At 37.2% G+C, this 12403-nt stretch overlaps 1 protein-coding gene across 1 annotated transcript; it reads left to right on the top strand.

The window, feature by feature from the left end:
• Positions 1-289: 289 nt before the first annotated feature.
• LOC145984129 (galactoside 2-alpha-L-fucosyltransferase SEC1-like) lies at positions 290-1354 on the top strand. The gene has a single exon (XM_083117568.1). It carries the CDS (start codon positions 290-292, stop codon positions 1352-1354), a length of 1065 nt encoding a protein of 354 aa, XP_082973694.1.
• Positions 1355-12403: the final 11049 nt, after the last annotated feature.

Here is a 12403-nt window from a genome sequence, read left to right as displayed (position 1 = left end):
AATAGATTTAGTCGTGATTTTGTACACAACAACTATAAGTCACTACCTGTTTCTGACTTAGTATCAATGAACTACGCAGCTCCAAGTGCTTCTCCATTGTATTTATTTTTCAATGCCACATTTTTGTGTTCAGAATGTTACTGTTCTTTACTGTTGTGTGAAATACTTATATTGTTTCTCCTATTGCAGGATCCACATCCGGGTATTGGCAGGAGCACTTCAAAGTCATGGAATACATATGAGAAGCATAAGAAATGTGAAAATGTGCAGTGGTTAATTGTGATAAATAATGCCAATAAGAACGAAACGGTTTGATGACACAGACAAGGTTGCCTTCTGGAGGGGTGTGCTTTTCTTGGCAGTGCTTACCTTCATCATAGTTGTCATTCAGTACCTGAATGTAGTTCGTCAGGCTCCTAAAGGCAAATCGAGGCCTAAAATGATGTTGGCTGACTACCTGTGCGATACGCCGTTCAGGCAAGACGACGTTGACCCCAGCGACCTCCGAATGTGCCCCGGAGCGGAGATAGTAACTGTCGAGCAAGGTGGTCGACTGGGAAATCAGATGTGGGAGTACGCTTCGGTGTGGGGTTTGGCAAAGGCGACCGGGCTTAAGCCTTACGTACCAAGCTGCATTAAGAGGACTTTGGAAAATGTGTTTGCAAATCTAAGCATCCCTGTGCTCACGATGGACGTGCTGAGACGCTGCGACACCACTTTGCAGGCAGAGAGCTTCATGACCAGGGACGCCATCTTGCTTATCTTCAAGGATCTCCCTGGCAGCGGGAGGAACGTAGTGCTTCAGAAGTGGATAACGTTGCAGGAGTTGGTGCTGCCCAGGCTGGATGAACTCAAGAACTCAGAGTTCCGATTCCTGAACAGGCACCTGAGGGACAGTCAAAGGATCCTGAAGTCCCTCACGTTCAGCGTGACCAGCAGGGTGATATACGTGGGCGTTCATGTCAGGAGAAAGGACTATGAGGTCTACTTGAGAAGGAAACTCAACACTACCTTAGCAGATGCAATGTATTTCAACTCAGCGATGGACTACTTTCGCCACAAGTACCAAGGGAACACCGTGTTCGTGGTTGTGAGTGATGATATAAAATGGTGCCAGAAGAACCTTCTATCAAATAACGAAGACGTCTTTTTCGTTAGCCGAAGCGGAATAGATGCCCCAGACTTTGACCTGGCTCTTCTAGCGTCGTGCAACCATACCATCATAGATTATGGGACTTTCGGTGTCTGGGGCGCGCTCTTGTCGGGTGGTGAGACCATTGTGTATAATCTTCAAGGGCAAATTGCCATTGAAATAGCCAGGGTAATGTCTCCTAAGTGGAAAATTCTTGATTAGTTAGCTGCGACTATTAGATTAATTGGGAATCGTGTTGTCTTAGTTGTCACCGTTGCAGAAATGTTCTTGTAAATTAGGTAAGATTGACAGAAGAAGTTTCTAAGTAAAAGTCTGCACTGATTTTACAGAGAAAGTAAGTATTTACTTCGGAACTTATTGGTGGACAACGACTGAGTTACTGTTACTACGAAAACCAAGTTACAGTTACAGCACGAGGTGAAGGGGTTAGCGTTTTCTGTTGCTAAATTTGGGCTTGTGATATTTTCATATGTTCCCTAAACATTCCCAGTGACAGCAATCGTTCTGTAAAACTGAGAAAATAGAATACGGACAGAAGTCACAAATAATATCTGCATACTGGCAATCTTTGAATCTGAATTATGAGACAATTGAAGAGACGACTAAGAAGTACTCTTCTAGTTGTTGTCTGTTCATCGTGTCTTGGGTTAAACCCACGGCACAGTAGCCTTATTGCATTTATGACTTTCTGAGTTTGATCAAGCTAACCTTTATCCCCGCATCATAAATACTACTAGGAGCTACTTGAAGAGAAGTAGCGCTCCGGTCTCTAAAGCCGAAAACAGCGGCGATGGGACTCGATGCGCTGACCACGCGTCACCCAATGAAAACTCCGTTTGGCAGGTCTGATCCTCAGAGGACTGTTGCGCGTTGGAGCAAGTAATAACTGATCATGGAATAGATTTGTCGCATAACCCTTTTACCTAGCACTGATCCTAAGTGGTTGCACTCGCAAAAGGCTCCACTAGTCAGAGGGTTGTCGCCCCGCAAGATTTTTGCCACACTAAATAAAAATTCAGATTACTGAAATCATACTTGAAGACCTAGAATAAAATTGTGTTCTAAATATTTCAGTATTGTTAAGAATAATTAATATGTATTATCCATCATTCTATCGAATGATATAATGATATAAACATATAAGTTTATAACCAACAGATAACTTTCCATATCATAAATAAAACAGATTTGCACGTAAATACATGGGAATTGTTGTGAAATAGTAAATGGATGAGATTAACATTTAATATTGAAATAATTCAGTAATGAAATATAAATCCCATCACGAAGGTTTCAAGTTCAATCTCTAGCGTTGATATTTGTGAATGTTCCTTCATCCATTTCATCGAATGATCATTAATCTTCATCGTTACGATGGCAGTCAAAAGTGGCAGAAAAGCGATTTAAATTAAGTAAAATGCAAGTACAAATTAAATACAATAGTGTTATAGTAGAATAATATACAGGAAATAGGAAGGAAACAACAAAAAAAAAATCCAAATTTTGAACAATTTTGTTTACGGGCACAAGGCAAACACTGCTTTTACATAATAGTAATTTTATGGAAAAATCTTATACGTTTCTCTAAGGGTGCAGTAGTCCAACTATATTCACAATAGTGGAGATTGACAATGGTAAGGAGTATAAAATTTCTATTTCGATTGTTCTCATGATTTGAAGTATTGTGTATTTTTCTTATTTCTTATTTTACGTCGTTGTTCTGACACTTTGGCTAATGATGATGCATATAAAAAGGATGAAATGATGATTACATGAAATTCGTGAAGTGGCACTCGTATGGGAGAACCTATGTCCAGGCCAGGAGTCTAACCTGAAACCTGGCAAAGATAGATCATGAGCCACAACTCAAACCGTTTGGCCACCGAGGCGTCTTACAGATAATGTGAAAGTAACTGTAGTTTTATTTACTGTAAAAGTAACTCAGTCTTTCAATTTTATAAAGTTTCTTGCTTTGCACATACTGGAAATGTGAAACGACTTTTCAAGGAGCTTATGAATACGAGTAGTAAATGCTGAAGGAAATTATGTGCAAGACACAATTAATTTTCATTTGGCGCAACCAACAATGACCATTTTGCTTCGGTGACATAATAAGTCTTATATTTTTGATGCAAAAGAAGATAGTTTGCATTAATACCAATACCAGCCAATCGAAGGGAAGTATATCTGTCAGTATATGTTACGTAGCTTACAGTGACTGTATCGCTTTCTGTGACTCCATCATTGTTTTCGTAGCTTTTGCCTTGTACAGTACTTCTGGATGTCATAATCTTCCAAATAGTTTTAGAGAAACATCGACAAGCTTAGTTTTAATCAGAGATCACTTTAACGTTGCCAGAAATGATAGTGATGACATATTAACTAAATGCACACGAATATCATCTGAGATAATATACAAACTGAATGTGGGAAAAAATAGAATCAGAAGGCCTAAGACGAAATTCCACAAACGCTATTTTAGTAATGTGTAAGAACAAGACCATATGTTTGCACAGATTCTTCAAAATGTTTACTTACATCTGTTACATGAATGCAAGTATTTGATTCAATAATGTTGTCGTAATGGACATTGATATAACATCAACTTACGCTGATATTAAATTTATGTAATGTTAATGAAATCAATATAATAATAACCACGTGATATGCATAAGCTGACGTAGACATCGGGTACCGATTTTTAACTCTTCAACCATTATCGTTCCATTACAGGACATAAGAAATTTATCTTCTTGCAAATCAATATGCCTAACTTCTTACATACTTCTGTGCCTTATTTTAACCTTGAAAATATATTCACGTTTCAAAAAGCGTTACTTGAAATGAAATTTTATAATGTTTAATACAAGCTAGAAGCGACGATGTACATATTAGGACTGTGTTCAAAGAATAAAATAATTATGAGTTGTATACGGAATGAAAAGTTATAACTAGAGTGGCGGAAGTTCTAATGTTCGCTATTGATGATGAGGTTGTGAAACGAACAAGCCGGGTGGGAGGCAAGGGGCGAGTAGCTTTCCAAATGTTATGAGCAAATCACATAGCTATAGGTCTATATATATATTCTAATAAAACCGTTGTATTTCCATTATGTATTAATCCAGAAAAACATTTCAATAATTGGTATCTACGTCCCCTAAGGAATCTTATTTATGAATATGTCAGCTCTGTAATGTAAAGTTTCAAATCTCGCTGAGAATGTCCAGTGATGCCAGCAAACGTGAGTTGGGAGTCGGAAAAGGACAAGAATATTATTCCTCTACACATTACATGTGCATACATTATATTTTGTAAACAGCTCATATTGTCACGTATTTAATCACAAAGTTTTAGTTACTTGTTGGTGGAAGCATGGGGGAGACACTCCCCCACATCTGTTTCCTTTCTGATGTCATCTCTGATTCAAAGCATGTGTATAAATGACAACAATTATTATCCACCACCGCACTAAACAGTGCAACAGAATTATGTATTACTGGTTCAACAAAACAATTGTCTAATATTTATTTCACCTTTGACGTGAATCAATACTAACTTTTACAGACTTTGTGTGATATTTCAAATTCTGATTTTTTTTATTGCCCCTGTTTAGAATTTAAGTGATTCTTCGTGTGGTTTGCTCTAGTTGTTGTCTAGTAAATAGGGTTAGAATGTGACGAAACTATTACAGATTTCTGCAAACAACACCGCAAGTGAATCATACGAATATACACTTGGATGCTCTAGAGATAATTCTAAACATATGTGTGTTTTTAAATCATAATATAATAGAGATTTTTTCGAAAAGAGAGAAATCGTATAAAAAGTATTTGTTGACTCAAGTCAAAATAAGTGGAGCCTTGTTGTGCAAGTTAAGAAACTTTCTTTTTTACAAAAAAAGAAATGAAAATAACTATCCATATTTCCTTATGATACTATCTTTGGTAAAGCAACCAGTCGGCATAATATACAAATTATTAAGATATACTGTACCATCAAAATATCTATCAGTGAATTAGTTAAGAAACTAAGTCAAAAGGAACAACTTTGAGGGGAGGGCTGTGCGGGTAATTTCGTGTAAAAGTCAGAATTGAGTCATCGCCTGCCATGTGCGACATTTTACACTCTTCATACATAAATAACTGTCATAATTCATATATTGCGTGTGTTCAGGAAGTGCAACTTAACCAGAAGCGCCATTTTGCTTGGCAATGGCGATTTTTCTGACGATTAGCATTCACTCGCCCCTTGGTTACACAGCTGAGGCCAGGCTCAATGCAGATATTTGCAACACAAGTAAGAGTTGCTCTGATATGATTCCGTGCTCGTAGCGAACGTGCTCGTAGCGCACACGTGCTCTTAGCGAACACCGGATGGAAAGGATTTGCAGGCGCGTGCTGTTCGCGAACACACAAACTTGCCCTGTCTTGTTTGTGCTTGAAAGTGGTCAATATGCAAGTGTTGCCAGTGATACCTTATAATCATTTTAGTTTGAAACCTCAACAATTTAGGTTAACTACATGAAAGTTTTGTTAAAATATTGATATATTTAATCTTCCTTAAAATCAAATTTTGCATAGGAAATGTAAATGTTAACCAATCTAGGTTACTTTTTGTACAAAGGACATCTTGCTAAGACATTTGTAAATGTTTATTATCAATTTTAGGTTAGGCTAGCTATGTTTAGTTCTTTTAGCCTAAATAATAATTTTTCATTGTATGTATGCTAATGGAACCTAACAGGCCTAACCTAACCTTGTAGGCATTCCTCGTCCGACGTCAGAACACAAGGTAGCAAAACTGTTGTGCGACAAGGAAGACCCGATTGAAGAATGATCAGGGGTGAGTCAGGTTAGGTCAAGAGGCATCAGCCACTGAGGTCTTTCTCCACGCAAGTTCGCTTATCACTGGCAACACTTGCATGACGACCAGTTTCAAGGACAAATAAGACAGGACAACTTTGCGTGTTTGCTAACAGCACGCACCTGCAAATCCTTCCGTAACTGTGTTCGCTAAGAGCACGTGTTCGATACGAGCACGTTCGCTAACAGTACGGCACCTCTGATATTCCACAGTGCTCCGAACATAAAAATATCGCGCATAATTGTGTACTAAATGGAAGAAATTAATTATTAAATATTTAAATCATGTCTCTTACTTCTCTCGGTCCAACTTGTATAGGCATTTATTCTTGACTAAAAATAAGGTAGAACTGGGTTAGATAAATAATAGCTGTGACTTATAGTGGGGAAAATGTAACAACAATAAAACGGATTTATGATAGGAATTTTGACAAGGTAGGATTTGATACAACGATTAATAGACTCAAAGTATTTTCAAAGTATTTTACTGCTCTCTTTCATGCAACGAGACTAATCAGGATTAGTCTGGTTCGTCTACCAATAGTTAATTTAGACGTAACACTTGACATTTAATTCATTTCCAAATTCACGCAACTAATTATTACAAATAAGTACTAATGTATAAACGTAACCAAACTCTTTTCAGTGTCAGAGGACGAAGGGATTGTGCATTTCAATGTAAGTAATTTATTCCCAACTAAAAATAGAAGGTTGAAATGGAACAAACTATTAGACTGGCTTGGATAAATAAAACCTGCAATAGCTGTGATACTAATTGCAGAACTTATTAATTAAGTCTATCATTTCGCCATATAATCAGTAAGAATATTATACCATATTTGAGAAACGATATTAAAGTTAGAAAAATGCTGTAAGCTTTAACAAAAAAAATTGAGTCTCTCGAATTGGGACAAACCACAATTAAAAGTTCAACATAAAGAAGTGATCTGTATCTATCATCTCACTATTATCAAAGCCTTCAATTATATTTTCGGAATTCGACTAATTTCCGTATTCTGTAACATTTTGAATTTTTCAATAAAAACTGGTCACTTGAGCATTATGGAGATTTTCCAGGCTCATGGTATCAATATTACTGTTAATTAAGAAAGTCTAGAAAATGTCAAGACATATATTACCCTTTACCCATGTAATACAATTTCAGTTCTTAACTTCTTTTCAAAATTGATATAAGCTATGACAGAATGGAGAAGCTTTGAAATGCAAAATGCATTCATTCAACTGCATCCATTAATTCCTTCATTTTGGCACATCTAGAGACAAGACTTAATAAATTAAGGTACGAATTAATGTACTTATAATGTAATGGTAAATTTTTATTTAAGAGAACATATGATTGATACACAAATTGAAGGGTTTCTGGCGAAAATGTAACAAGTCAAGTAACGAATTGTATGTTAACTGCGCAGGATTGTTGTAACGCATGTGAATCATAAATATAATATTTTATATCAGACAAGAGAAAGAGAGAGAGAGAGAGAGAAAGAGAGAGAGAGAAGCATATCTGTAATTACGAAAAGATTTGGCGAATCCCCAACATTTGAAATGAAATATTTTATTATGTATCCTGCCCCCTAGAATCACACATTTACAATTCCAGCCCTTCCGAAAAATTCCTGCGTATGCCAATGTATTATGTTATGTTTTCCGAGTTTCAATGAGAAATCGTATGAACTGGCTTGTTATATTTTTTGCTACAGCTCTGTCAGTTATTATATACATATCATTCATAAGAAAAAAATACATTTTCAAGGTTTATTTTAATTTAATTTTTAAAAATCCAATATCAAGAGTTCGTACGAAAATATCCATACTTTCAAAAATGATTTGTCACTTTTATAAAATTTAAGAAAAATAATAATAGATTTATTCTTCATAATACTAGCATGCCTGCGTGTATTTTCATATTCCTTGTAACGATTACCTTTTTAAAACATGGGCTCAGTATCAACTTCAATCAGATAATGTAGTATCCGGGACCACTGTGTAAACCTTAAACATATATACGTCTGAATGTGGGTTTGTATACATATATATATTTTTCCTATTGTATATGTCAGTGATCATGCGGCTTCTTAATAGAAATGGCTTCTTTCGATTTGGAGGGACCATACCAGAAGTGGCTTCATGAAAGTACCTGAATCATGTGATAATGGTATAGACCGAAAGTGACCTTTCACATGATAGTGATTCTAGCTCTGTTTCGCTTCTATTTGTTATACAAAATGTAACGCTTCGCTAAACTTACAAACCAAAAAAAAAATACTTCTTGTTTCTTGAATATAAAGTGACACAAGTCATGTGCATTCAAAGTCATTGAAACGTTTGAATCTTAAGATAACACACATGGTAGTGTTTAAATAGCAAATGAAACTGTGCCTACTGAAAATAACTTACTTGAAAACAACTGTGTGCTCTTAGAGAATTGGTACCCATTCGTACGGCACTGTTATTAGAAGTAATGAACATGGAAGGAGGATGTTTTGAATTTAAAGTATATATGCTGTGTTTGTAATGTGTAGTTTTCATTTAGTGATGAATGTTACATGAAGGTAACGTAAATTTAATGGAATATCAACAGGCAACTATCATTCATTGTTACTTCTGTTACTCATCGAGTACTGTTTTCTTTTTACATTTAATGAAACTCACAAAACTTTGGCCGTGTCTGAAAGGTGCCAGACCGACCTTGAAGCGAACTTCCTCTGAGAATGGTCTCACAATTCAGTCTTGAAGTCCTGGACTGGAAGTGAAAGTCTTTCGAATTGTACTTCGGCTGCAGCGCCAACCCTATCAGTAGATACAATTGCGAACACGTTGTTTCTCCCGCGTTTTAAAAACTTGTTTTTTCCCCTCGAAATCACATATCATTTTAATGTTCTTGTGCATACATTTGCACAACTTTAACCAACAACTTGCTGGCTTTCTACCTCCTTGATGTCAAACAAATGAACGAGTGCAGGACTCACATGATCAAGCCTGCAACGATGTGTTCTCCGCGCTGTGGTCTCGATTGCTCGTTTAATTAGCGCTTTCGAACTGCACTAGGTGACGTCACTTCCGTCAAGACCATACTTCAAGTCTGCTCTTTGTACCTTTCGGGCACAGCCAGTGTCATGTAAACTTTACATACCATGACAGATGCAGACTGTGATGTATACCTGCAGAGCGACCAGCCTGCTATAAATTGTTTAAGGAGTCTTTACCAAGTGTTAATTGTTCTGTGATGATTAAGTGTTGTACTTGAACAGCTGTCACTTAACGAAATAAATGTATGTGACAAAATGTCTTCATTGTGGTGACCTTTCATTCCCACAAATGGTTGTGGACATATTATACAAATGTTGCTGTGTTGTGATCTGTTACAGAATTAGGGTAAATTTTTAACTTCCTTGTGGAGTAGTATTTTGTGGCATTTATACTCAATGTGATGATGTACTATACTAAATCTTACAAACATATCAAAACTTCTAAGTGCTGAATATATTTAATTATGTTAAATTTCTTGTAGAATCTATATATGTGTAAATATATATCTATAAATTCGTACATACCACTAACTACTGTTTTATATATTTATGTACCCAACAATCTCTTTTCAAGTCTGTCAGGGCTTTTTACTCCAACATGAACGTTTGATTTATTTTCAGTTTTGGTCATCAAAGGGGAGGGGGATCTCATCATTTTACGGCCCTTAAGCTGTTCATGAGGAAAACCTCAACAGGACACCGAAAACCCTCGAAATATTACTTTACCTCCTTTTTAAACGTTTTTGGAAATTAAGCAGTAATAACAGACACTAACGGTCCAGACAGGCAATGTTAAAAGCAATAGGAGCATTCCGTGACAGTGGTCCCAGTCCTTGTAAATAACAAAATGAATTAATATGGACATTTTTATTGCTTTTAATTTTATTAAGGTTTAGATGTTTGTGAATGCATATAATATGAACATTTCACCAATAAAAGTTACTAGCATCTGCAGCCTATATGCTTCACAGACAAATGAAGTCCAAATTTGATACATTTTTAAAGCGTCACACACCTAACACACCTCTATTAATGCTTTTCATGAATTCAGCCTGTGCCATCATACTCCAGCTTTGTTAGGAGACGCCATAAAGTACGTACTCTATAATTCTATGAAATCCGTTCATTATGAATATTTTAATCCAATCTCATGTCTAGAACCTTACATTTGGTGTGTAAAATGGTAAATGGCACACACCTAATGCTGGAATGCCCCAAAAGCTTTTACATCTAATAATTGTAGAACCCTGAGCCGGCCTCCTTGGCGGAGTGGCTAGCACAGTGGTCCCGGGTTCGAATCCTGGCCTGGACATGGGTGCTCTTGGTGAGTATCCCTCCATCAATCTCATCATACCATCACTCATCCCCATCATCGCGATTGGCCAAAAGTGGCAGAAAAGCGACGCTAAATAACAAAAATCAATTGTAAATCAAATGCAGAACCGTAAAACATACTCCTGTACCAAAGCCTACGAATTTGTTAACGGTAACAAAATAGAGATGTAGGACAAAACCTGCCTCTACTTATGATTTGAAGACTAAAATTGGTAAACGCTGTAAGTACCACAATAATTCAAACACCGTTTTACACGTTAAACTGTGAAATGTGCCATGCTAAATAATGTGATAAACGTGAAATGTGGCTGGTAGCCCTCTAAGTAGTTCAAAGGGCGTGTAAAGAGGTCAGTAGTGTGCGCGTTCTTACGGGCTGATGTGCGGAACGATGCGATTTCCAAACACTTTCGCTTTTGGCACTTACAACTTTTACTACTTTTAGTCCTCAGTTATTTGCAGTTTCAGAGTAAGAAGGGATTTACCTTTGTGCCGATTACACTAAAGTTCATTTTATGCTCTGATAGGTCAAACGGAACTTGACCTTGGATCCTAACCACTGCACTGTGTCATCACCGTAAACAGGAATTCGTGTCAGATATTAAATCACTCTTTTGTGTACAAAAGAAAAGAAAAGTGTCCTCGAGAAAGGCACGACGCGGTTGAAAGAAAGGAAGAGAAACGCCTAAGCGTCACGGAGATAGCATTAGCACATTCCACACATGAGGGGTTCTTCAGCGGAAGGACATTGTCTTCCTGCAACGCCCCATGTCTTCTGCGATGACCTAAGATTTGTTCCACACTTGCAAGCACGGACGTCAAAATGAATTTGTGTGGGAAGTGGGACCAGGTCGTTTCCCAAAAACAAGAAACTAAGTAGTAGTAGTAGTAGCAGCAGTAGTAATAATACAATTGTTACTCGGCAACAATTATTATTATTATTTATCAACTGTATTAAATCTCATAAGGTTGCACAATATTCTAGTTATAATGATAAATAGGGTGTCCCGTAAGTCTGGACCCATAGGAGAGAAATATGTAGAATTACAGAGTTTGTTCAAAGTGTTCGCCAATGCCCGTTCCGAAAGTCGTACGAGTTATGGCAACTGGACGTCCCATAAGTGCTCTCTTGCGTTTCGTGAGGTTCGTTATGCTTCCGTTGGTCTCGTGCAAGAACGAGATTCACCAAACGCACGGGCCAGGATGCTGGTTTGTTCGGTGAGAATCGTTTGCTGCTTGCAGACAACGCGCGTGCATGATGGCTTCAAACTGCACTAGTTCGAAAGATGTGTTATAATGTTAACAGACAGCGATATGAAGCAACATGCACAAGATGATCGTGCCTTAACTGTTCTTACAATGTGATTAAAATGAGTAACAGTGCCAGTATCACCAGTAGAGTTTATTTCTGCCAGAAGGACATGCCTTCCGCTGGACTTTATGAGGAAACTTTCTCTAAACAAAACTCTGCGCCTGCGCTTTCATCTAGAGCAGTGTTTCTCAAACTGTGGTACGCGTACCCCCAGGGGTACATGAACGACTTGAAGGGGGTACGCGATCAGCTCCGAAGATAAATGTCGAGAACGCCCACACGACAACTTTTTGCTGCAGGTGTGTAGAGCAGACTTCATAGCATTAACACTCAACAGGAAAATAAGGCTGATTTTGCCACGGATACTCTTATCTTTCTTTCACATGTTTTGAAATAAAATACCCATTCGAAATCTATAATATACTAAATTTCGAGCCGAATCACCGCTTGAAAGTTCAACACTGCACAGCCAGACATCGTGAAACTGTGTCAGGCTATGCAAGCACATTCTTCTCACTAGAGACTCTGAGGATTTACAATAAAAACTCCAAAATTGTGCTTGACAGTTTGTTTATTTTTTTAAACATCTCTGGAAAGAAATATAAATATTAAATTTTTTTATGTACTACTTAGCATGCACGTGTTTCACATTTTCATTCGTGTAACTAAACATAAATATTCTAAACGTAGGAAC

The sequence above is a fragment of the Lepisma saccharinum genome, chromosome 1, assembly GCF_977018435.1.
Source record: "Lepisma saccharinum chromosome 1, izLepSacc3.1, whole genome shotgun sequence".
NCBI classification, from domain to species: domain Eukaryota; kingdom Metazoa; phylum Arthropoda; class Insecta; order Zygentoma; family Lepismatidae; genus Lepisma; species Lepisma saccharinum.
Note: the sequence above shows the minus strand (reverse complement) of the source record. Positions and strands in the feature narration are given on the sequence as shown.